This window comes from Sphaerodactylus townsendi, linkage group LG11 (genome assembly GCF_021028975.2).
Source record: "Sphaerodactylus townsendi isolate TG3544 linkage group LG11, MPM_Stown_v2.3, whole genome shotgun sequence".
NCBI lineage: Eukaryota > Metazoa > Chordata > Lepidosauria > Squamata > Sphaerodactylidae > Sphaerodactylus > Sphaerodactylus townsendi.
This window is the reverse complement of record NC_059435.1, coordinates 21,689,515-21,714,113: the sequence shown is the minus strand read 5'-3', so window position 1 is coordinate 21,714,113 and position 24,599 is coordinate 21,689,515. Positions and strand designations below refer to the sequence as shown.

The 24,599-nt window shown below is 47.3% G+C and overlaps 1 protein-coding gene across 2 annotated transcripts; it reads right to left on the bottom strand.

Moving 5' to 3' along the window:
- Positions 1-782: 782 nt before the first annotated feature.
- On the bottom strand, positions 783-23,502 carry HERPUD2 (HERPUD family member 2). Of its 2 annotated transcripts, XM_048511462.1 has the most exons (8): positions 23,042-23,502; positions 17,883-17,960; positions 13,797-13,910; positions 11,866-12,020; positions 8,158-8,280; positions 4,468-4,791; positions 2,572-2,689; positions 783-1,321 (listed from the first exon to the last, which is right to left on the bottom strand). In XM_048511462.1, the coding sequence occupies exons 1-8, from the start codon at positions 23,171-23,173 to the stop codon at positions 1,163-1,165; spliced, it is 1,203 nt and encodes a 400-aa protein (XP_048367419.1). In that variant the 5' UTR covers positions 23,174-23,502; the 3' UTR covers positions 783-1,162. The 2 variants fall into 2 exon arrangements, with proteins under 2 accessions (XP_048367419.1, XP_048367420.1); XM_048511463.1 differs by lacking the exon at positions 17,883-17,960.
- Positions 23,503-24,599: the final 1,097 nt, after the last annotated feature.

Genomic DNA, 24,599 nt, shown 5'->3' with positions numbered 1-24,599 from the left:
TTTGGGATTCCCCCCTCCCCCCACCTTTCCACCTGACCTTGGTACATTCCTAAGGTTGCGTTATTACAGGATCTAAATGAAGTCTAAAAATTATGCATGGGGTAGAAAATGTTGACAGAGAAAAAATTTTTCTCTCTTTCTCACAATACTAGAACCAGGGGGCATCCATTGAAAATGCTGGGGGGAAGAATTAGGACTAATAAAAGAAAACACTTCTTCACGCAAAGTGTGATTGGTGTTTGGAATATGCTGCCACAGGGGGTGGTGATGGCCACTAACCTGGATAGCTTTAAAAGGGGCTTGGACAGATTTATGGAGAAGTCGATTTATGGCTACCAATGTTGATCCTCTTTGAGATTGCAAATGCCTTAACAGTCCAGGTGCTCGGGAGCAGCAGCCGCAGAAGGCCATTGCTTTCACCTTCTGCATGTGAGCTCCCAAAGGCACCTGGTGGGCCACTGCGAGTAGCAGAGAGCTGGACTAGATGGACTCTGGTCTGATCCAGCAGGCTAGTTCTTATGTTCTTATGTTCCACGTGTGTCTGTGCTTCCCAGTACATGCTTTAAAAAAAAGTAGTACAGCATGTATTAAACATTTTTAGCCTACCCCATCACTATTCGTTCCCTTTGAAGAGCGGCTTTGCCATATACAGCATGAGGGACCACACGTGCTTTCGGGAAGGCGAGGGCTGCCACAAACACAAAACTCGGGTGTGGGTTTTAAGGGCTGAACTGCTTTGTTCTCGTTTGTTGCGTACAAGAAAAATTCCCACACAGATTTCATCTTTTTTTGTAAAGAATTTCATTTTGTAATTTAAATAGCTCCTTCGAGGGATGAGGCAACACATCGACTACAAACTCCTCGTCTCGGAGTTCACACGGTTCAAACAAAACATGGAAGACCGGTTTTTTTGTATGTTTTATTCTTCTTTAGGGAAAGAAGAACCTTTTAAAAAGCATTTTGTTAAGTAGTCCGCTGTTGCTTAAAATATTTATACGCGTGAGGAAGCTGGAAGGGAGGGGGAAATACACATTGTCCTTTACACCATGATCAGAAAGTTTACATTATAAATCTTTTGAAATTGCACTGTATTTAAAATTCCACTAGAGTCAACGTCCACTTTTAAGCACAACTGTTCTATCGCTCTCCGCTTGCCCTTAGCCTAGTTGCCAACCGGAGGCGGCCCTTCAGGAATGAGGGATGTAAAAAAGGTGGTGATGAAGGACCAAGCGGAAGCCATAAATCCCGGATGTGGCTCTGCGTTCACGTCGGCTGCATCTTCGCCGCTGTCTTCGTCGATTCCGTCGTCCATAAGGCGCTCCTTGACAAAAGAAATGCTCTGAGTGATATAACTGTTTTAATCTGAGGGATACATGCCATATTAATGGATACTTTCCCCCATGTGGAATACCCTATTCCAGTGGTGGCGAACCTATGGCACAGGTGCCAGAGGTGGCACTCAGAGCCCTCTTTGTGGGCACATGCATTGTCGCCCCAGTTTGGGCACTCAGCAGTGGCATAGCGCCAAGGGGGCGAGAGGTACATGATGTACTGGGTCTGCGCCCCTGCAGGGGTGTGGCAAGGGTGTTTTGGGAGCAGGGCAGGGTGTTTTGGGACATTCCGGGGGCATTCCAGGGCAGGGTGGGGGCGTTGAAGGGGCACAAGACACACATGTGCCCCAGGTGCAGTTTCCCCTCGCTCTACCCTTGGCACTCAGTCTCTAAAAGGTTCACCAACACTGCCGTATTCTGTTTTCTCAAGAGTTGTGACAGACTGCAGGGAAAAAGTTTGACAAGCAAGCACAGCACTGATAAGGAAGAAACCACGATTAACGCTACCTATCTAAATCATGACAATAACCTTTCTCTCGTTGTGTAACCTTGAAAAGAACAGGGCTCAACAGTGAAAAGCGACTGCCAATACACATGAAGGTATGAAGATATGAACATCCTGTATCAACCCCATCGAGTCCAGGATGGTCTCCTCTGAGCAACTGCAGCTCCCTAGAATCTCAGGCATTCTTCTGCATTCATTTCCAGAGATGCCCAAAATGAAACCTGGGACTTTCTGCATGCAAAGTATGTACAGGAAATCTCTAAACCCCAGTGCTACGGGACATCATGAGAAGACACCAGAGTCGATCTATGGCTACCAATCTTGATCCTCCTTGATCTGAGATTGCAAATGCCTTAGCAGACCAGGTGCTCGGGAGCAGCAGCAGCAGCAGAAGGCCTTTGCTTTCTCATCCTGCATGTGAGCTTCCAAAGGCACCTGGTGGGCCACTGCAAGTAGCAGAGTGCTGAACTAGATGGACTCTGGTCTGATCCAGCAGGCTAGTTCTTATGTTCTTAAGGGCTTTAAAGGCCCTTATGACCTGTTTGTTCCCCACCCCACAGGGCAAATAGATGACCACCATTTGAAACAAAATGTTGAATGAGATGGACCACCGGTTTGATCCAGCAAGGTTCTTATTATGCGGTACCACTTCACTGCGACTCCCCCCCCCCCCCAAGTCTGCACCACCCTTCTAGACTTAAAAATAAAAAAGTGCCTCAACCTGTTTCCACTTACCATCTCTTCAAGTCCGGCATTATTCACGTTTTGCCCATCATGGTTCACATCTGCGTTATTGTTTGCAGCAGGCTGCTGAATTCCATCTTGCCTGAATGGAAACCACCCGGCTTGGTGTCTGTTTCATTCAAATTAAAAACAAAACACAGAACGCCATTTGAATTCACGGACCTGGCTAAGCCAAGGATGCTGCGGACCAAATTAACACGCAAAGGGACGACAACGACAAACAAGTCATCTGCTTGAAATCTTGCAATGAAATCCCCTAACTTTAAAACCCCCTCACTTTAGGAACAGAGTGACGCACAAGAACTTTGAAAAACGGTGATTACGGCAGACAAAAAGAGGTCTGGATGGAGTGTTCTCGCCACTGGCAAAGTAAACACTTCACAGAACTCCGTGTTAATTTTCCCTCCGCTCTGACATCAAAATTTTAATTGTCAGCCTAGATAGCAGAGCAATCAAGGTTCATGCCATCTAGTTTATTCAAAGGAAACCACTCTTTCATCTCTCCTCCGTACATTTCAAGATAATGAATACAAATACACAGGAGCAGATGTCACGTCACTTTAAAAAATCCTTAATTCAGTATGTAGGAATGTTATTTTCGCTTTCATTAAAAGCTGTGCAAGATAACCCTTAGTGGACAAAACCTGGCCACCATTAGCCTTCAAGTACAACTGAGATCTTAAATCACCTGTTCTGTAAAATCTGCACACCTGGTAAACGTGCGAGAGCCTTCGCTTCTGCTGATGGGAATCGCAGTCCATGAACATCTGGAGGGCCAGAGTTGGACACTCCTGTCTCAGTGTAATTTTGAAATGCACATGGAGCAGGTCTCAGTTTATTCAGTGCCTAGATTGGAGACCTCCTGGGGCTTCTATGTATGCAGCTCTAAGTTTCATAATAGAAGTAAAGCAGGGTATAATCGGGCTTCATGGCTAAGTGAGGAACTGAACCCACATTTCTCCAGCACTAGACTGATACTCTAACCACCAAGGCACACCATATGGGTCCTTTTTTACACCAGCTTTCAGAAAAACCCGTATGAAACATTTAGGCATTTCTGAAAGCTACTTGGAAAAAAACCAAAACATGTTTTTAATCTAAACCCCTGTGCGTTAAACTGATGAATATTATGAGATTTCAAGCAACTGACCTTAGTTTTGTAAAAGCACAAAATAAAGGCAATACACTGCACACAAAGCATTTTTAAGACCATAAAGTTAAATTTGAATTTTTAAAAACAACACTTAACTTTTAGAAGACTGGTGTTGCATCAGTTAAAGTTGGTGATCAACGCTAAGTTGTGAAAAGTATTTGAAATGTCGGGCAAGGTGGTGGGTGTGAGGGGAGAGCAGAAGGGTGATAGTTGTTGTATACGATATTTTAGAAAGAGGAGGAGGAGGAGGAGGAGGAGGAGGAGGAGTTTGGATTTATATCCCCCCTTTCTCTCCTGTAGAAGATTCAAAGGGGCTTACAATCTCCTTGCCTTTCCCCCCTCACAACAAACACCCTGTGAGGTAGGTGGGGCTGAGAGAGCTCAGAAGAACTGTGACTAGCCCAAGGTCACCCAGCTGGCGTGTGTGGGAGTGCACAAGCTAATCTGAATTCAGATAAGCCTCCACAGCTCAGGTAGCAGAGTGGGGAATCAAACCCGGTTCCTCCAGATTAGAATGCACCCGCTCTTAACCACTACGCCACTGCTGGAACAAAGGGACATCCCAAGTTCAAATATCACCTAGGGCAAGTTACTCTTTCTCCCCTTCAGTCCTTCACATGCAACATTAGACGTACTCATACTAGCATGCCTCGCAATTTCCCGGCAAACAACACTGAGATAATGCGTGCAAAGTGCTTTAGATGCAGGGGGGGAAATACCAAGTATTGACTCACAGGCACACCAGTAACACGGCTCCCATCACCATCACAAACCGACTGAAGGAGGAATAAAAATATACAATGCTAAGGAGGATAGCTGCTCTGGAAACCATGTACATCCAGTCCAGCCAGTCTTGATTGAAGTCCTCCTCGTTCATTACCGGGCCTCCCTGCGCATTCATCTGGACATTTTGATTGACAGGCCTGTTCTCCTGGGCGGCTACATTTGGTGCTGCGGGGGGCTCATTGGTCGGAGCATGCTCAGAATTTGCAGGCTGCGGGGCTGAAGGGCTGGCCGACTCTGAGCTGGGTGTGGCCTGGGCTGAAACTGCAGCTTGGCTGTAACACAAACACACAAGAGTTAGAAGTGAACCGCTGAGCAGCTGTTCATGTACACATTTTTATAGCTCACAATTGCCAACGAATATGTATCGCTGAAGGCTTTCACAACCGGAACCAACTGGGCGTTGCGGGTTTTCCGCGTTGTGTGGTCGTGGTCTGACAGATTTTGCTCCTAACATTTCGCCTGCATCTACGGCTGGCATCTTCAGAGGCATGTCACAATAAGAAGTATTTCTCTTCATTGCAGTGTGGAATGTCCTGTGAAGTTGGGTATCTATTTTGCCCACTTTGTCACCTCTTACCAGGTTTAAAAGTACCCTTGAAGTCGAAAAGATACTAATTCCAAAGGCCAGTTTTCCTCACTTGGCCCTTATCCAGAACAGCCACTTTTACCCACGGAAGTGTACCACCAAGGCCCCTTCCGCACATGCAGAATAATGCACTTTCAATCCACTTTCACAATTGTTTGCAACTGGATTTTGCTATTCCGCACAGTCAAATCCAGCTGCAAAGTGCATTGAAAGTGTGTTATTCTGCATGTGCAGAAGGGGGGCCCAAGGCACCCCAGACAAACAACACTCAGTACTTCACAAAGGAAGGATGGTAGATTACAGTTTCCCATCAGCGCCTCCACTGAAAAAACTTGGGCTTCATTTAAGGAAAAAAAAACCCTGCTGAGATGGCCACAGGCAGGATGAAAGCTTTATGGGGATGTTTCTCGGGCATGACGGTCGGTCATCTGAATGACATGGCAGGATTGTGGCTCACTGTACCATGACAGCTCCGTAATACGTCAAGACAAAATGAGCTTTGATCTCGACCCATGTCTCATGCGGACAGATCATTCAAACAACGGGTCAACATGCGGACAATCCAGCCTGTAACAACTTCAACATCTAATTCACCACTTGGGCCCCTTCCGCACGTGCAGAATAATGCACTTTCAATCCACTTCCAATGCACTTTGCAGCTGGATTTGACTGTGCGGAATAGCAAAACCCACTTGCAAACCATTGTGAAAGTGGATTCAAAGTGCATTATTCCGCATGTGCGGAAGGGGGCTGAGACTCTCTTTGACAGAGTCTACTCTGTGGGAACTGTCTCAGATGGAGACCGTCATGGTTAGAAAAAAATTATCCTGATAAAAAAAGTGATTGCTAAACACATCAGTACTTGCCCATACTTTTCCCCTTCTTCCTGCGAAAGCATCAGCAGGTGCTTTGTTTATTTATATCCTGATTTCTGTCACAGTGGAGATGCAAAGCACCTTACATCTAGGCTTGGAGATTTGGGTGCAACAAATACCGGATTCAGCCCGAATCTGGACGAATTTGGGCATATTCAGGCCAAAATAGGCCGAATATGTCCTGCACAAATATGAACAAATCAGAATGCAAGGTATTTGGGCTGGGGGGGGGGGGGGTTTTGGTGGTTTTTCACATTTGGGCCTGCAGGGGGGCACATTTTTAAAGCTAGTGGCACCAAAATTTCAGAGTATAATCCGGAGACTCTCCTGATGATACCACCCAAGTTTGGTGAAGTTTGGTTCAAAGTTATGGACCCCCCCATTCCCCCCAAAATTAGACAGACCCAAATATTCAGGTGTGTCTGAATATGTTATTTGTCTTATTCGGGCATACAGACAATTTTATGCCCGAATAAATCCAAATACGAATTTTACCGAATTTCTGGGGTATTGACCAAGCCTACTTACATCATCATTCTCCAATTTACCCTCACAACAACCATCCTCTGAAGTAAGACTGAGAGAGTAATGGGCCCAAGATCACCTATCAAGCACCCATGATGGAACAGGAACCCGAACTTTGAGTCTCCCAAGTCCTAACCCAAAAACTGCAATTCCAAACACACATCCAGCCCTGGCAGGAAATTTTTGGAAAACATTGCTTCATTCCAAAGGCCAGCTGCAATTACTTTAAATTAATGTGGGGTCAACTACCTTGATGAGTTAATAATAATGCCCTGTACAAGAATCAGATAGTGAAGTACAGGACTGAAACGAAGGACCTGCTGCGTTCCACTTGATATTATAAGCAAGATCTTGTGTACTGAACACTGGAGCTACTCCAGATAACAATTAAAAAACTAAACACTGACTTGCAAGAGCAATTGCTCAGGGATGACAAACTCTTACATCATTTCAAACTGTTGTCTGTTACACATGCAATATATTTAATCAAAGGCTGAAGCTAGGCAAAAACAAGAAGAAGAGTTTGGATTTATATCCCCCCCCCCCCCCGCCTTTCTCTCCTGTACGGAGACTCAAAGGGGTTTACATACTCCTTTCCCTTCCTCCCTCACAACAGACACCCTGTGAGGCGGATGGGGCTGTGAGAACTCCAAAGAACTGTGACTAGCCCAAGGTCACCCAGCTGGCATGTGCTGGAGTTCACAAGCTAATCTGGTTCACCAGATAAGCCTCCACAGCTCAAGTGGCACAGCGGGGAATCAACCCGGTTCTCCAGATTAGAGTGCAACTACTCTTAACCACTGCACCACGCTGGCTCTCCGTAAGAGGGGATGAACATGGGGCTTTTCCTTCTGTCTCATTTTAAAATGACCCTAGCAAGGAAGCCCATGTTCCAGTTGGCCAAAGTGGGCTACACATTACAAAGCAAGCAGAAGATTATCAAGGTAGGAAGCAAAACATCTCTCCGATCCTTTGGCTGTACAAGGGTAAGTTCCCAAAACTGCTCATAAGGGACAAGCCAGCAACAGAGAAGGATTGGGAAGCCAAGTTCTACAAAAACCCTTCCCATCATGAAAGAATGCTGAGCAGGAGTCACCTGGGTTCAAGGTGAAGGAAAAGAGATTCCACCTAACCATCAGGGAAAAACTTCCTGACAGTTAAGGGCTGTTCGACAGTGGAACGCACAACCTCAGAATGTGGTGGAGTCTCCTTCTTTGGAGGCTTTTAAAAAGAGGCTCAATGGCCATTTGTCAGGAGTGCTTTGATTGTGTGTTCCTACATTACAGGGGGTTGGACTTGATGGCCCTTGGGGTCTCTTCCAACTCTAGGATTCTATGATGGGTAATGTTTCCTTCGCCTGAGTCAGCCACCAAAAATAAGGGCATGCACAGACAAACCCAATTTTTTTTCAGGTGGAGCAATTTGTGGTGAGCACTCTGAAGAAGTGATGCTTCTAATCCAGTTCACTTAAAGCACAGGTGTCAAACTCATGCTGACAGGGGATAATGGGAACTATAGTCCATAACATCTGGAGGGCCGCGAGTTTGACACCTATGACTTAAAGCCATGCAATGAAGAAGACGAAGGCAAGACTGTGAGGCTTTGCCCCAGCGCTGCAGTGTCAGTTGAAAGGACACACCATGTATACTTACTACTGCATATAGTACTGCCGTGCATACATCTGCTGCCACCATATCATCTGAAGTGGGCTGAAAGCAGGATACACGGGGAACCCAGCCGGCACTCCTTGCCCAGGGAGCTGGTCGCCTACGTTGCTATAGAGAAATCAAACCAATCACATGAATGGTTGTTACTTGGTGGAGACATCTTTTCCCGCAAAGAGAAATGTGGGAGAAATGAGCATCTGATTTTAGGCCAGATCTGTCAAGGTGAAAAGCAGCCAGACCCCGTGGCCATTTCATATGCCAGTTTCCTGAATGCGCTTAGAAAACGCTTCCAAGAATTATACCACAATGTATTGTCGAAGGCTTTCATGGCCGGAATCACTGGGGTGCTGTGTGGCTTCCGGGCTGTATGGCTGTGTTCTAGCAGCATTCTCTCCTGACGTTTCGCCTGCATCTGTGACTGGCATTGAGGAACCTCTGAAGATGCCAGCCACAGATGCAGGTGAAACGTCAGGAGAGAATGCTGCTAGAACACGGCCATACAGCCCGGAAGCCACACAGCACCCCAATTATACCACACTTTCCTCCCCCTTGAGAACTCAACGCATCTTATCACGTTCCCCCTTTCTCCTCTAGATTATTACAATGACTTTGTGAGGTATGTTAGGCTGAAACTGAGTGACTGGTCCACTGGGACCACCTAGCAAGCCTCCAATGGCAGAGTGGGAATTTGAGCCTGGATCTCCCAAATGCTAGTCAGACACTCCGACCACTACACAATGTTGCCCTCCTAACGTTGTAGACTCTCTAGAGTTCCACCAAGTTCACACGTCTGAATATGCCAGAGTGCTACAGTGCTTGGATAGCATCTGAGAGACCTACATTTAAATCTCTGCTTTGCTGGGGAAGCTTGCTGCCAGACCTTGGGCCGGCCACACACAGACAGCCTATCCTATCGGTGGGGTTGTAGCGAGAATAAAATAGAGAAAGGGAGAATGAAGGCGGCTTCCATGGGTCCCTACAGAGGAGAAAAGTGAAATATAAATGAAGTAAATAAATATTATGTAATGTACAGTATTTCAGTACAACCACAGTAGGACTGCTTCTTGAGAGAAGTAGCATTAAAAGTGAGATCTGTGCCTTCCATCTAGATCAGGGGTCTGCAACCTGTAATTGGCCTTGCTGGCAGGGGCTGATGGGAATTGTAGTCCATGAACATCTGGAGAGCCGCAGGTTGCAGACCCCTGATCTAGATAAGTGGAGGCAAAAAAACAAAACAAAACAAAAACAAGGCTGGCAAAAATCTCTGCCGTTGCCCGTGACTACATGGCAGAATGTTCTTCGTTGTAACCTTTACGTATGAGTTTTTGAGCACAGTATCCTCACCCCATCCTTGACTGCAGTAGACCACAATCAGCTGCTGGACCTACCTGAAACAATACTGACACAGGTCGAGTATACCAAGGATGTGGTCGGCTTCAATATGGAGCAAAGCTTCTCAAATAGTATTTAGGAATAAGCACTGTGTGCGTGACCTTATGCCAACAAAGCATACCAACAGAGTGTGCTAAAGACAGCCACGGGGTGAGGACTGAGTCAGCGAGGCCAAATGCCACAGTGGTTTAAGAAGCCGCCGGCATGACAGAAAGCCCACGGCAACTCGCATTTCTTCAAAAGGTTGTTTGGGATGGAGAGGTCTCGTGTTAACTTCCAGGGGCAACAGCAGCAAGCGTGCTGCTCGCATCGTCAGTTGATGCAACCGTATTGCATCAGACCACAATTGTATCTTGGAAAGAAAATTGGCTCCAAGATGCCACAGGAGACCTCACTAGTTCACTATGTGTTCAGTCAAGAAGGAACATCAGACTGCGGAGAAGGCAAGGAAACAAGAGGCAGAAGGAATGAGGAAATAAATATTGCCCCCCCCCCCCCATTGTTTCTTCTGCAAAAAGTTTTTTTCTTTGCAAGGAACAATTTCTAAATGTCTTTTACAAAGCACACTAGGAAGTTAAGCAGGTCACTTGTGGGGAAGGCTGACGGCATACTAAAAGGGAGGATGTTAAGGATTTCAAAGCAAGTCAGTGGGCCAATTCAACACTAAATTCACTGAAGGCCTGGTTCACCAGAGTGGATTTTTAAAGTAGATCTCCAGTTCTGTAATTCACGTATTTTCTGGACAAGAGTACACGCTAGTTGTTTGGTAAAACAAAACATGTTTGTTCATAGCTTTCTAAATGAACAGGAGACAGAATAATCTCAGTTTCTGACTCTCATTTTTTCACTCCTCCTCTTTCTTACAAGCTATAACATTTTTTAATCCTTCCCTGTTAGCTTGGTACAGTCCAAGCAGAAAAACAAGGATTTATTGAATGATGTCTTTGACTTATGGAAAGTGCAGGTTTGTTTTACAGATTACCATGGAACAGAAGCATCCAGAAAGCAAGCCACTGGGTGTTTAGAAGATTGCTTAATGCAGAGCGCTCTCCAAGGACGTGGCAGCAACCATAAATAAAAAGCAAGTTCACTTGGAAAAACAATCCTCTTACAGAGTACACAAGTTGTTTACACGCAGAGTACACAAGTTATTGAAATGGCCAGAATCCAGGGCCCCAGGCTGGGGGAGGGTCAGTGGGGGACTGGGGAGGCAGGGGTTGGGGTACGTGGAAGGGCGAGCGGGAAAAGGGCCAGCTTCCACAGGGCCCAGAAGGACAGCAAGGACCACTGTTGCAATGGCGCCAGACCCAGCTTCGGTTTCGGGGAAGGGGGTGGGGATAAGGCCAGTTGTTGCCGGGCCCAGCGGGAGAGAGCGGTTCAGTGCCATTCTCCTGTTGGGTCTGGCATCAATTCGGGGTGGGAGGGGGATCCAGGTTCAGTTTGGGGTGTGGAGAAGGGTGGGTGGGGGGAAGGGCCAGCTGTTGTTGTCTCCACTGAAGCCCTCCTCCCCCGGGAAGGCTAAGGTATTCCTGGGCTGCCCTAAAGTGGGAGGATTTCTGGTAAGGGTGGGTAAGGTGCTTTTGGTGGCTATGGAAGGTCCCTGTTCTGGGCGCTGATGATAAGCCTCCATTTGTTCCCACACTGCTGCCTTTAGAAGCTGAGCAAACTGAGCAGCAGACATGCTCTGGAGGTTAAACAACTGTTCCTCCGCATCTTCCCTTAATTCCACTTCGGTTCCGCTCCCCCCTCCCATGGCGATCTCTTGCCTGTACACGTCTTCTGACTCATCCGGTTCAGAGGAGGTTCATGGGGATGGCGGTGCAGCGGTCAATGCCTCGCTCTGGGAGCATTGTAGCTCGTGAGGGGCCGGCGGATCCTGCTGCTCAGAGCGGCGCTTCTTAGCCGCCGCGGCTGAAACGGGCGCGGCGTGAGACGCGGCGGCCATAGCAGCGACTGAATGTTCCTTTCTTTTCCCCCCAGTTTTGATCTTAGCGGGTGGATTTTTGCCAGTTAAGATGGACTCCACCCCCAGGAGAATCCTGTGTGCTCACTGGCTGAAGGTTCGGTGTTGCAACACTGAGCATATTACAAAATTATACACAGTAAGAGTTGAAACTTGGAAAGGGTCGTTACATGTAGCTGTTCCTTTCCAGCTCTGGAGGAGAAACCACCCAACCCTAAGTCCTTCCAAGCCTGCTCTGAGACATATCATCAACAAATCAGCCCAGATAAAGTGGCAAGAGTTGCTATTACAATACATCTGAAACAAATGCAAATATTTCAATGAGGGGCTTTACTTACCCTTGCATTATGTATGGGATAGGATGGCTCTGCGTTGGATTGCTTTGGGCTTGCGGAAGATTCCGATGTCTCACACCATCAGAGCTACTGCTGGTAGCTGAATGCAATGTTTCTTGGGATGGTGAAGGGGTTGTTGATCCTGAACGTTCTGAACTCTTAAAAGAAAATGCAACTGCCCTTAATAATTTCTACCGGAGAATTCTACATTTATGCTAAGCAATCTGGTCCCCCTAAAGTATTGACGGCACCAATATTTGCCTGACACCAGCCATTCCCTCCTATTTACAACCCATTCCAGATGCTGGGAAATCAGAATCCAGCATGGTGTGGTGATTAAGAGCGCTAGACTCTAATCTGGAGAACCAGGTTTGATTCCCTGCTCCTCCACATGAAGCCTGCTGGGTGGCCTTGGGCTAGTCACAGTCCCCTCTGAACTCTCTCAGCCCCACCTACCTCACAAGGTATCTGTTGCGGGGAAAGGAGTTTGTAAGCTGCTTCGAGACTCCCCAAAGGCAGAGAAAAGCAGGGTATAAAAACCCAACTCTTCTTCTACTAGCTCAGGGGTCTGCAACCTGCGGCTCGCCAGATGTTCATGGACTACAATTCACATTTGGCCATGCTGGCAGGGGCTGATGGGATTTGCAGTCCATGAACATCTGGAGAGCCGCAGGTTGCAGACCTCTGTACTAGCTAAAGCACCACATGAAGCTACATGACACCGACGCAGGAGCACTGCTCTACCAAGGTCAGCACTATCTACTTACACTGGCATCACCATTCCAGTGCCTTAGGTAGAGGTCTTTCCTATCACTAACTAGTTGATCCTTGTTCTTAGATTGGAAATGCCAGGGATTGAACCAGGGACTTCCCGCATGCAAAGTAGATGCTCTTTCACTGAGCCACGGCCCCTCCCCATCACAGGCACAACAGCCCACGTGGTGTAGTGGTTAAAGTGTTGGGCTAGGATCTGGAAGACTCAGGTTCAGATCTCCACTCTGCCACGGAAGCTTCCTGGGAGACCTTGGGACAGCCATTCTCAAGCCAACCTAACACACAGGGCTGCGGCAAGGACAGAATGGAGGAGAGGAGAAAAACCTCAGATGCTTTGTGGCCCCATCGGAGAGGAAGGTGGAGCACGCACAAAGTAAATTCAACAGTCACGCAAACAGGAAAATAAAAACAACGTGAGCAGGAGGACAACGCCATATTATGATTGCCACAGAGATGCTACCCAAAATAGCCTCCCTGTGATGAGAAATTTCTGCTTGGTCTGTGACATCTGCTTGTACTTGCTAAATTATTTTGTTGTCAGCACAGTCACATCAATAGGCATTTCACACACCACAGGCCATGGGTTGAATACAATTTAAGTGCTTTTTAAAAAACCTGTAAACACTTAACGATGGAACCCAGATTCCCAGCCTAATAACTTGGCAAGTTAAGCCTGAAACTTTTGACACAAAGGACAGCATTTTCTTAATTAAAAGGGGTATTCTATTTATACAGGAACATCATCACCTGAGAAGTTGCTCTAGGAGCGGAATGTAACAAAACCATTGCAGGAACAACAAAACAGAAAGAAATATTTCAACATGAGATGCGTTCTCACTAAATGTTTCCCTGTGAATACAGAACTATTCTTCACAAAACACAAAGGGATATTAAGCATAAGGAAGATTAAGAATTCATAATAATTGGAAAGAAAAAAAGGGAAAAGTTTTAAAATAACTATCCTGGGTATCTTATATGTGCTTATACTGTTTGCATCTGTTTTGTTACAAAACTCAAACTGAGAATATTTTTGAACTTGAAACGGATATAAATAGTTGATGGCTTACATGCTACCTTGACATGCCCTGTGCTCATGTTATTATGGGGATAGAAACACTAAAAATGGCTTAACAAATGCATCATGTACGAATCCAACTTACCAAGACGTTACTAGATGTTGATGATCTAGAGTCTTCCCTACGGGTATCAGGCTCTGGAGAGCTTGGGGGTGTCCGTGAAGAACATACTAGATGAACCATATGATACTCATCTTGCTAAAATAAAAATGAGTGATTTTAAGAGCAGAATGTGACAGATTTCAGACACGTTGAATTATAACCTAATTATAACTGAATGGTACAGGCATCAAATAAATTGCTCTTTTATAGCAAGTATTATTGGACTCTAGAAAGACTGTCAGATATTTTTGCACACATAGAAGAAAAATCTATCTGGATAAGAACAATCCTTGAGAAGACATATTCTTATGTTTCCTTTTTCAAAAAAAAGATGAAAAGGAGCTAAATCAGGAAATTACACTGTCACACACCACTTCACATTACAGCTACACTCTCACCTTCATTAAAACTTGTGAACATAACCTCAAATGTAAGTCCCTTCACTAGTGAGACAGAAATGAATCAACCTCTGTGAAAAACTTAGTGGATGCTATCCAAACTAAATATGTATTCAAAATAAAAGGCCTGCAGCTGCAATTATTTTTGTGGAGCTGGAACAGCAGGAAAATCAAATTTTGTATTTTTCTAAAGAAACTCCCAACACAAAAGAATTCCAGCTAAAAACACTTCAAAGAGCAAATACCCACAAAGCGGGAAATGGATGGGAGAGCGTCATAAAGCCGTAGAGTTCAAATTTGTCCATTAATCTGGTATACAACTTCTGGATGTTACTGCAGAATCCCAGCACATTTTAGCTGAGTTCTAGAATGGGTTCCGGGGGCCTCACAGCCACCAACCAGCCTTGTTCAGTTAGTCATTTGCAAACTGAGTACGCTCTCGTACACAGCCTCTACTATGCCACATTGCAGGGGTGGCTGCACGACTAACCTTCTCATCAATGGCCCATTACAGCAGAACTCTGCTTCCTAGGAGCACGGGTTGAAAACCATTGTTATAACATACAGGAGACGACATGGCGCTGTGCTACGGGACACGGCGCTGCGGTTTGCGGCCAGTCACAGGTGCTCACTGATACCTGGATGGTCATGCGTGAAGAAGGCACAACCTTCCTCCTCGCTCAGCCAGGCTCATGCAGTCTGGGTCTCTCAGGGGCCTGGCAAGACTTGGAGCCATGGCACGGCGAGAGAACTCTTTGCCCCCACTGGGTCACCTGGCTTCCAAAGTACCCAAGCTCAGCAGCCTCATTTTGCTGGACAGAGAACACCACTCAGCCAGCTGTCAATTGCTAGGTTCCGATGGCATCGGCATTGACTGACGCTGCCCACAGTGTCGGTGCCTCAATTTTTCTACCTTAGGGGAAGCTCGCTAGAAAAGCTTCCCCCCCTTTTTGTGTAAAAGACAGAGGTGACAATGCAGAGCACAAGACCGCAGAAAGACTACGTCCCCCCATCACCCCTCAGCAGCACACGACAACACCACATCTGGATGTCACCATGACCACACTCTTTGGCAGATAGACAACTATTACAAGCAACCTTATTGTTTTTATTTTATTTCAACACCTGCTAACTGAAGGGTCCCTAGGTTTCAGAATCCTAGAGCGCTCGGTTTTCGCCTGCCATGGCCGGTGGGACTGCTAGTAACCCCGGGAATTCGGCGCAAGATCAGCTAATTTGCCCTGGGGAATGCACTGGGCACTAAGAACAATCAGCGGATCTGGCAATTCTCAGTCCAACGCTGATTTCCTTGTGACCACAGTATAGAGCAGTCTTCCTTGCTGTTTTCGAGGTTCAGCAACCCAGGTGTGCTTGGCTTTCACCCGCCAGGGCCGGTGGGAATCGTAGTCTGCCTGGAAAGTGCACCAACTACTGGATCAGCTCATTTGCCCAAGGCAATGCAGTGTGCAATATTAACAGTACTGCCCATTCACTGGCTAAAGCAGCACGCACAGGGCAAAAAACGCAAAAATCAGCCAGGCAACCCTGCTCCCCATTTGTCAGGGACCTTTAGCCGCCGCCTGCGGCCAAACACGTGTGCTCACCCTCTGCTAGATGTGATGGCTGGGGAAGGTAGATCTTGCGCCTTTGCTCAGGCAGGCATCTAGGGGCCAGAATTTCGGAACCCAGCAGCTGCCTGTCTCACCCGGCACCGAGCAAGGGAGTTCACTGTCCGCATGGATAAGGAGCTCTCTTGCAGGGTGACCATCATGTGGCAAAAGCATCACTGCTTGGATTGCACAATAGCCGAGAACACAGCCTAATGGACCCATGCTGGCGCAGGGACAATTGCCTGGTTCCAAAAGAACCGATCCCCAGAAAAACTACCAGGGAAGGCCAATAGGCCACTTGGCCTCTCCACCCCAAATGTTGTGAAAGGAGGATCAGCCACCAAACGGTGGGCCGCAGCCTGCGAGCCAGGCAGCTCCTACGGGAGATGGCCAGCAGGGCAGTAAGGTTGCTTCCCGCCCCACCTGTCAGAACCCAACCACCAATCCCCTGGGTCAGGTGGAAGAGAAGACGTTACCATAGCTCCAAAATGAAGGTTTTTATTGGCATGTTTCACAAGCAGTTTATAAAGTAAAATCAAAGAGGTGGTAGCAAAGAGGTCAATTTCAGGATCCGAAATGGACACAGACACTGAACACTGCGGGTGAAGGTGTCAATGCCCCTCGCACTGGTACAGGTAGGTTGCCAGGGCATCTTGCACAGCCCTGCCATCCGCGAGATGGGTGTCATCGCAAGGGTCGTACCCACCCCCTTCCTGCCCCGCCATTGTAATCGGACGCTGCTCCTCCATCTGTGTCAGCAGCGGTCCAGTCCCTGCCTCGCTCTCTAGAGCATCATGGCCCTCGTCCTCACAAATGTTGTGGAGCACAACGCATGCTTCCACAATCTGGTTGCATCCGCTGCAGCACACGGGTCATCTCCCAGGGTTGCACGGGGCAGTAGCATATTGTGTGCGCGTGGTCTGCACTTGCACAACACAATGGGCAGATGTATTCACGCAAGAAGGAGCAGACCACCCTCCCGTCGTGTGCCTTCAGACGATGGGAATTGTAGACGGACCAGGACTCTTCGTTGCTCTTGCAGAAGAAGCCATGACCCACCAGCACGTTGTAAAAACGCAGGACCTGCACCACCATTTCTGGCCGCAGATCTGTCGTCAATTGCAAAGGGGTCATGAGTGAAGGCGCCAGCAATTCAAAAAATGGGCGGAAGCGTTCATTCTAGCTGTGGCCACCCAACAAAGTTAATCAGAATGCCGGACCTTCCAGATGCACTTGCAGTTTAAGCTAACCAGCATGGTAAAATTTAAATATTCTACCTTGCAATCGCAGACAGCATAGATTGGAGTAATTCCATATAGGACTGCCCCGTTAAATATGTACTTGTTCCACAAGTCAAATGTTTAACACAGCAATCCACATTGCGGGGGGGGGGGGGGGGGGGGGGGGGAAGGGGAAGTGCGGAGGCGGTCAGAGATAGGAAACGTGGAAAAGAGGGACAGTTTAAATCCCTCCAGCTGCCCGAATCACCCCATTGAACAAGATAGCTTATGCTGCACTTTTGTGTAGTATAAGTCTGCAGAGCTAGGGGCCAGAGTTTCTAGGCTAGAACACCAGGGGAAACTGATTCAAGTTGGCTCCACCCCAGGGAACACTCCAACCTGCCCGCCTCAGCAATGGTGTCCACAGCAGCCTAGATTTCCGGGTTTACCCACTGCAGAGATGTGGGGCAACAGGATGTCAGTGTTTTAACTCCTCCTGCCGGCATGGGTGCCCCATACACTGGCAGAAGGAGCAAATGCACTGGCACAGCCCCTCCACTGCTCCTACAGCACAATCCTCCCCCCAACCTGGATCTGGCTGCCTGTCTACTTTCAATTAACCACACACAATTAGGATTGCTGTCTGTACAGTAATGATACTCCTTAGACACATAAATTTATTTAATCAATGCAAACAAGAACACCCCCAACTTTATATTCATTTTCGGTACAGAGTTTCTGCATGAACTGCTCCAGAACAACAACAGCCATTATACAACAGAACTTATTTTTGCATTGCAATAAGTGAACTTAAAGCACAGTGTTAAAAATAAAGCTTACTTTTCTGAGTATATCTTTCAGCTGCAGGTGATCAGGAAGTAATCTGCCAGAATATACCAGCCTCTGATCCTTTGTTGACTAAGGGATGGGACAAAAAAGAATCATGTTTTTTCAACTCCATTGTTCTAAAGTTGGAAATATTTGTAGGTAAAAACAGCTTACACTCCTATCTTAGTGGTTAACCTTTGATATACACACCAGTGGTTTTCAGGGTGCCGTTTTTTATATACCAACTTAACCAAGAGTCATGGTTCAGTTCATTAAGCTAGTCCACACAGTTGAAAGCACAGAGCACTTAAGCTCTATGCTTCTTGTACTAATTTCTCTAGTATCTGTAAGAAGGAGACCAAGAATACCTATAGGACAGGGGTGTCCAACCAACTGGCCATTCTGGCAGGGGCTGATGGGAATAGTAGTCCATGAACATCTGGGGCACCAGAGTTGGACACCCCTGCTATAGAGAGACACAGAAGAGTACAAAACGTTATTTTTCCTTTTAAAAGTGTTGGTTGTGGCTAAATTCCAAGGTATGCATGTGAAGCAATACTTTTTGAAAAAAATCTAAAGCAACAATTCCCCTGTAGTGGGAGGTCTGCGGTTGAAGTCCATTTCAGTGCAATGAAATGATAACGGCATACAAGCAAGGAATACAGTCTCTCTCTTGCAAGAACAAAAAAATACAATAAAGCACTGAAGTTTTATACAGCTGAAAGACATTTAAGACACCACATGCGTTTCCTGAGCAAAGCAAAGCCATACATATTTCTAGCTGCTCCAACACTTAAGACCACTTATTAACGCTAGTTTTTCCGTGCTTGCTATACAAGAAAGTTAAAAACCAGACTGGAGCATAAGCTGACACTTTGTCCCAAGTCTGACATTTGGTTCATCTAGCTCAGTAGTGTCAATTCTGGCTGGCAGTGGCAAAGATCTCTGCCGGGCTGATTCTGGTGGCTAAAATCTCTGCTGCATATCAGATAAACACTCAAGCTCCGTGGCCTTCAACAACAGCAACAACCTTTATTAGGCATATAAAATAAAATCTGATACATTACCGAAAGAAATGTGTGATGTACAGAGCGAAAATATAATCGAGACAAAGACAGAACTGTATCTAATATTAGACGTTACTTACAGAGTTCCATCCCTTGTAAGAGAACTTTTGCTATTTTTTTCCAAGAGCACAACGGATGAGCTATCTAACAGGAGCCCCACGGCAGAACTGTCAGAGTCACTTACAGATTTATCTAAGACCAGACAAGGAGTGAAATTTCTGATACCACATATCTCGGACAGTCAAGTATAATATGGGCAAGAGTCTCCACTTGATTCTTACAATGGCCTTCCTCTTTGGTAACTTACACTAGGATTGGGATCCCAAGTGGTACATATGCTGTTCCACTATTGCAAGGGACTGGCCACCTCCCTCTGTGAAGGCCAGTGCAACCGTCAAAAAGCTCCTCAAAGGCAAGGAGCCACCCCCAGACATTTGCCCCCAGGAGGCACTTGGGGTTAACCCTAGGAGGAAACTTCCCCCTTCCTCTTTTGCACAGCACTGCTCTTCCTCCAGCTTATGGGCAGCTCGGCTGCAACTTGACCCCAAATGCTAAGCAATGTATATGTGTCAGGAAATTCAAACTACACTAACATTTGAAGTGGTCCTGTGTCTATTTACTGGGAAGTCTCATTTGTTCAACTGCTGACTCCCAAGCAAGTAAACACAGGATAGTGTTTCTATCAACTGTGAAACCTTTGGGTACACGAGTACAAGATGATGAAATCAGCTTTTTCAAATGGGCATGGACCAGGTATACTAGCAGTGCTTCTAGAAACTTATATAATAACACCTTTAGAAGGAGAAAAAGAAAATGGGAAAATTAAGTATAGCAAAAAAAAAAAAACCAGATGGTATGACATGTAAATGCTAACTGCTGTCATTTTCTAATGCTGTTCTTTACCCAGCTATTTGAAAAAAAATTGTGGTCACATATTTTAAAAAACTGTACTATTAACAGATATGAACACTTGATTCCTTTCAAGGCAGAAAGGTTCCTCGTCACTGAGACACTGTTTGGCATGTGGTTCCTAGCCCCCAGTTTGTATTTCCAGGTGCACTGCTCCAAACAGAACAAGCATAAGGAGAACACACTAACACAGCAATACATACACACACATAAATTAACAAATCTGTGTATGATCATTCAAATCCAACCAGCCAAATAAGGGAATGGGGTTCGACCAGCTCCTCCTCTGAAAATAACCAGCTACTATGTCTAGAGAACTGTTCCTTAAGAACTGTTTCAGAATAATGGCTGGCCCCTAAGGCATTCCATGTATCAACTACCCCCATGGCTACCAAATCTCTTCCACTAGCTTTCTCTGACACTCCCGAGCATAAATAAAGGTTTTTCTCCAAAAAGCAAGGCACATCTGTGGAAGGAAAGACTTGAAGCCAAATGAAAGACAAAAGCAATATTAATTTCACCTACATGTCTCAAATTTTCAGCAGAGAGTGAAGTGGGGGCGGGGGTTGTAAGTTCAACAGCTTGCTGGTATATACTGAAGTTGTATTTATTTCGGAAAGAAAACTAGCTATTGTATATATGAGAAAAAAGGTGGACAGGAACTGGAGGAGGAAGGAGAGCTCACTGACTTCAACAGGATCATGCTGGGGAAAGTTTCAGCAGATGAGCCGTTAATACCAGGTCAAGGATGTGAAAAGTCAGGAATGAGCTGAGTGCACAGCTGGGACATAGCTTAAAACAGACAAGGTTAAAGCACAAAGCCAAACCATTGTGTTACCCAGCAGGTGCCAAGTAGAGAGAGGCGCTCACAGGCTGGGAGAGATAGCTTGGAAAGGAGGTATTTTAACAAGGGAACAGGTGGTTGCTTACAGGATGTTGGGGGGGTGGGGGATGAGGGCCTTTCTGGGCTTTACATTCAAAGAAACATGCCGTGGGTGAGTGAAATGGCTGGCCAGGACAGCCAGTGGAATACCAGGACAAGACAAAGGAAGTCACCATATGGAAGATAAGAGCAGATTCCCATGCTGCCCAACCAGGAGTTGCACCAGGGCAGAATACCACAGGGCTGTTACGACACTGCTTATCTGGTCCTGCTAAGAAGGGTCCTGATCTGCCATTCTAACCACTGCATCCTCCTGGCTTGGCTTGATTTCAGAGCCCAGAAAAATGAACCAGGGCTAGTGGATGAGCTGCCCAGTGTGGCACTAAGGAATAACCCCACTGCTTCCTTGGAGAACAGAGATTTCAGCACTGCAGGGCAGAGCATGAGGGGCTGCATGTTGTGCCGAGACATGGCATAGCTAGGATCTCCCCTATCGTCCTCTGAGGCACTGCAGGGCAAGGAGAAGTGGGGAGACTAGGATGCCCAGTAGCGCTTCCCTTGTTTATTGGCTCCAGTCCATTATGCCCCTACCAGCAACCTGGCACAAACAGTTCCCGTGACAAACACCATGCAAAGGGAATACCAATTACATTCAGTGGGGGGGAGGGGCCATGATAATAATTCCAGAGGAGTGCCCGTGTTAGCCAACTGCAGCAAAATTTAAAAGGAGTCCATGAGCACATTAAATGATAACCCTTTTTTCCCAGCACCAGCTTCTAAGCCTGCTCTACGCACACAGCATGCACCTACATCTTATGTATCTACTTGTCACTTTAAACGTATCTGCTGGAGATGTACACTCTGGTGCATACGATGAAGAGAGGGCTCATAGAATCATTGAGTTGGAAGAGGCCATACAGGCCATCTAGCCCAATTCCCTGCTCCATGCAGAATCAGCCTAGAGCAGTGGTTCCCAACATAGGGTTTGTGTGCCCCCAGGAGTATGAACCAGAGTGTTGGGGGGTATGTGAAAAAATAGGCAATGGGTTTGCTAATATGGGGGTACAATTTTAGGGAAATGGGTTACCAAGAGTACATGAGTGGAAAAAGATTGAGAACCACTGGTCTAGAGAATCCCTGACAAGTGTCTGTCCAGTCACTGCTTAAAGACTGCCAATTGGGTGGAAGGGGGGTCAGCACCTCCCTGCGTAGCGGATTACCCTGTTGCACAACAATTACTATAAATTTCCCCCCTAATATCCAGTCGGACCCTTCCTCCCTGTAGTTTATACCTACAGTATGACTGCAAGTCCTCTCCTCCGCTGCCCACAGGAACAGCTCCCTGCCCTCCTCTAAGTGATAGACCTCCAAATACTTAAAAAGAGCAACCATGTCTCTGCTCCATCTCCAGTGGTGGGATTCAAATAATTAAACAACTGGTTGCTTACAAGCACCGTTTTAACAACCAGTTCTGCCGAAGTGGGGCGAACCTGCTGAATCCCACCATCTCCTCTTATTTTATTTTATTAGACTTATATCCTGCTCATTCCCAAACAAGGCTGAGCTCAGGGCAGCTTGCAAAGAATAGAGACAGAGAGAGGTTTGGTGGGTGGGTGGGTGGATAGGTAGATGGGTCGATTGGATGGATGGATGGATGGATGGATGGATGGATGGATGGATGGATGGATGGATGGATGGATGGATGGATGGATGGATGGATGGATGGATGGATGGATGGATGGATGGATGGATGGATGGATGGATGGATGGATGGATGGATGGATGGATGGATGGATGGATGGATAGATAGATAGATAGATAGATAGATAGATAGATAGATAGATAGATAGATAGATAGATAGATAGATAGCCTGAGAGAGAGAGAGAGAGAGAGAGATATTGCCTGAGAGGTAGATAGATAGATAGATTGCCAGAGAGAGAGAGAGCTAGATAGCTAGCCTGAGAGATAGATACATGCACAGATTGACTGGTAGATACATAGTTTGCTAGACAATCAAATAGTCAGACAGAGCTAAAACCTGCGTAAAATGTCTTTATGGCAACAAAAATGCACTATCCAAACTGCCCCATATAATACATCTCCCCATCCTCCAGGCTGGCCATTTCCAAGCCTTTCCTCCCAGGGTCCCCGGGGGGGGGGGTCCTCCTCAGCCCCCGCTCCATCCTGTCCACATGGTGGCCGAAATAAATCTGCAGCCCTTTCAGGGGCTCCTGCGCGGTTTCTCCTGCAGGGCTTCCCGACAGCCTTCCGGCCGGGGGAGCAACGGGCCGGCGGGGCTGGGGGCTCTCACCGGCTTGCTGGGGTAGACCTGGGCGAGGTGGCTCTTGAGGCGGCCCACGGTCCAGTCCAGGCAGCAGCTGACGGCCTGGTCGGTGTATTTCTGGTTGGGCGCCTTGATGATGAGCGTGACCGGCGGCTCCATCGGGCCGGCGAGAAGGGGCGAGCGGGGCGGTTGCGGGGGGGGGGGGGGGGGCTCAGCGGCTGCGGCGGGCGGAAGGGGAGCGGCGTCGAGGGGCGGACAGGGCCCGGGCGTCCATCGCCGTCCACTGGGGAGCTGCTGCTACGGCTGCTTCGGCCTCAGGCCTCGACTCAGCAGGCCGTCCCGGCCGCGTCACACACCGGGGCCGCGCAACAAGGGGCCCCGAGGCAGCCCCGCCGTCCCGGGAGCAACCAGAAACCGCCGCCCCGGCCCCGAAGCCAGTCTAAGATGGAGGCCGGAAGAACTACCGACCGAGCAAGCGAGCGAGCTGGCGGCGGCTCTTCCCGAGCCAGGGGCGGCAGGGGGCGCTGTGGGGAGGCCATGGCCGGCCCCGAACTGAGCCTGTGCCAGCGAACGGGGAGGGGGAAACGACGGAGGAGGGCGGCGGGGTTGTTTTTCTGGAGAAGAAGAAGAATCCCGCATTCATAATGCTTTTTATTGGGATTCACCAAATGGCACAAGAACGGTTGTTGTTGTTTTCTGGGCCTCGACAGCTGGACGGAGGGCGGGACGGCGGGCAGGCAGGAGTTCGCCAGGCGCAGAAAGGCCCTTCGTGGCCTTCTGCCGGGGGAACCTCTGGCTGAGGGAAAGCGACAGCGGCCCTGACTGGGAAGGTGGGGCTGGAGAAGGTGGGGCAGGGAATAAATAAATAAATAAATAAATTTTTTTACAAATGATATATCAGTGTCTGGAAATGGGAAAGGAAAGAAGGAAGGCAGCAGGGGAGAAAAGAAGAAGAAGAAGAGTTTGGATTTATATCCCCCCTTTCTCTCCTGCAGGAGACTCAAAGGGGCTTACAATCTCCTTGCCCTTCCCCCCCTCACAACAAACACCCTGTGAGGTGGGTGGGACTGAGAGAGCTCCGAGAAGCTGTGACTAGCCCAAGGTCACCCATCTGGCATGTGTGGGAGTGCACAGGCTAATCTGAATTCCCCGGAGAAGCCTCCACAGCTCAGGCGGCAGAGCTGGGAATCAAACCCGGTTCCTCCAGATTAGATACACGAGCTCTTAACCTCCTACGCCACTGCTGCACACAGAAAAGAGGGAGAAGGAGAGATATTTTTAAAGGCTATGTCATTAACCCCTCCAAAAATTAATCAAGGGGCTATTGGGGATTGTTGTTTAGCAAGGCCAAATTTATACACATTTGGTGGGAGTGCAGAAGAGCAACAGAGTTTTGGGATATGATTGCTATATCTAAAGCCATAAAGACGGAGTTGCCAGTCAACCTGCTGACTTCTGTCTAGTCATACGCTCCATATTGTCTCTTCTGGAGCCATGCTGAACCAGACATTCAAATTGTGCACACTATACATGTACTATGGTCTGACCACTAATACCGTTGCTTGTTTAAAGAATAGTTATCTGA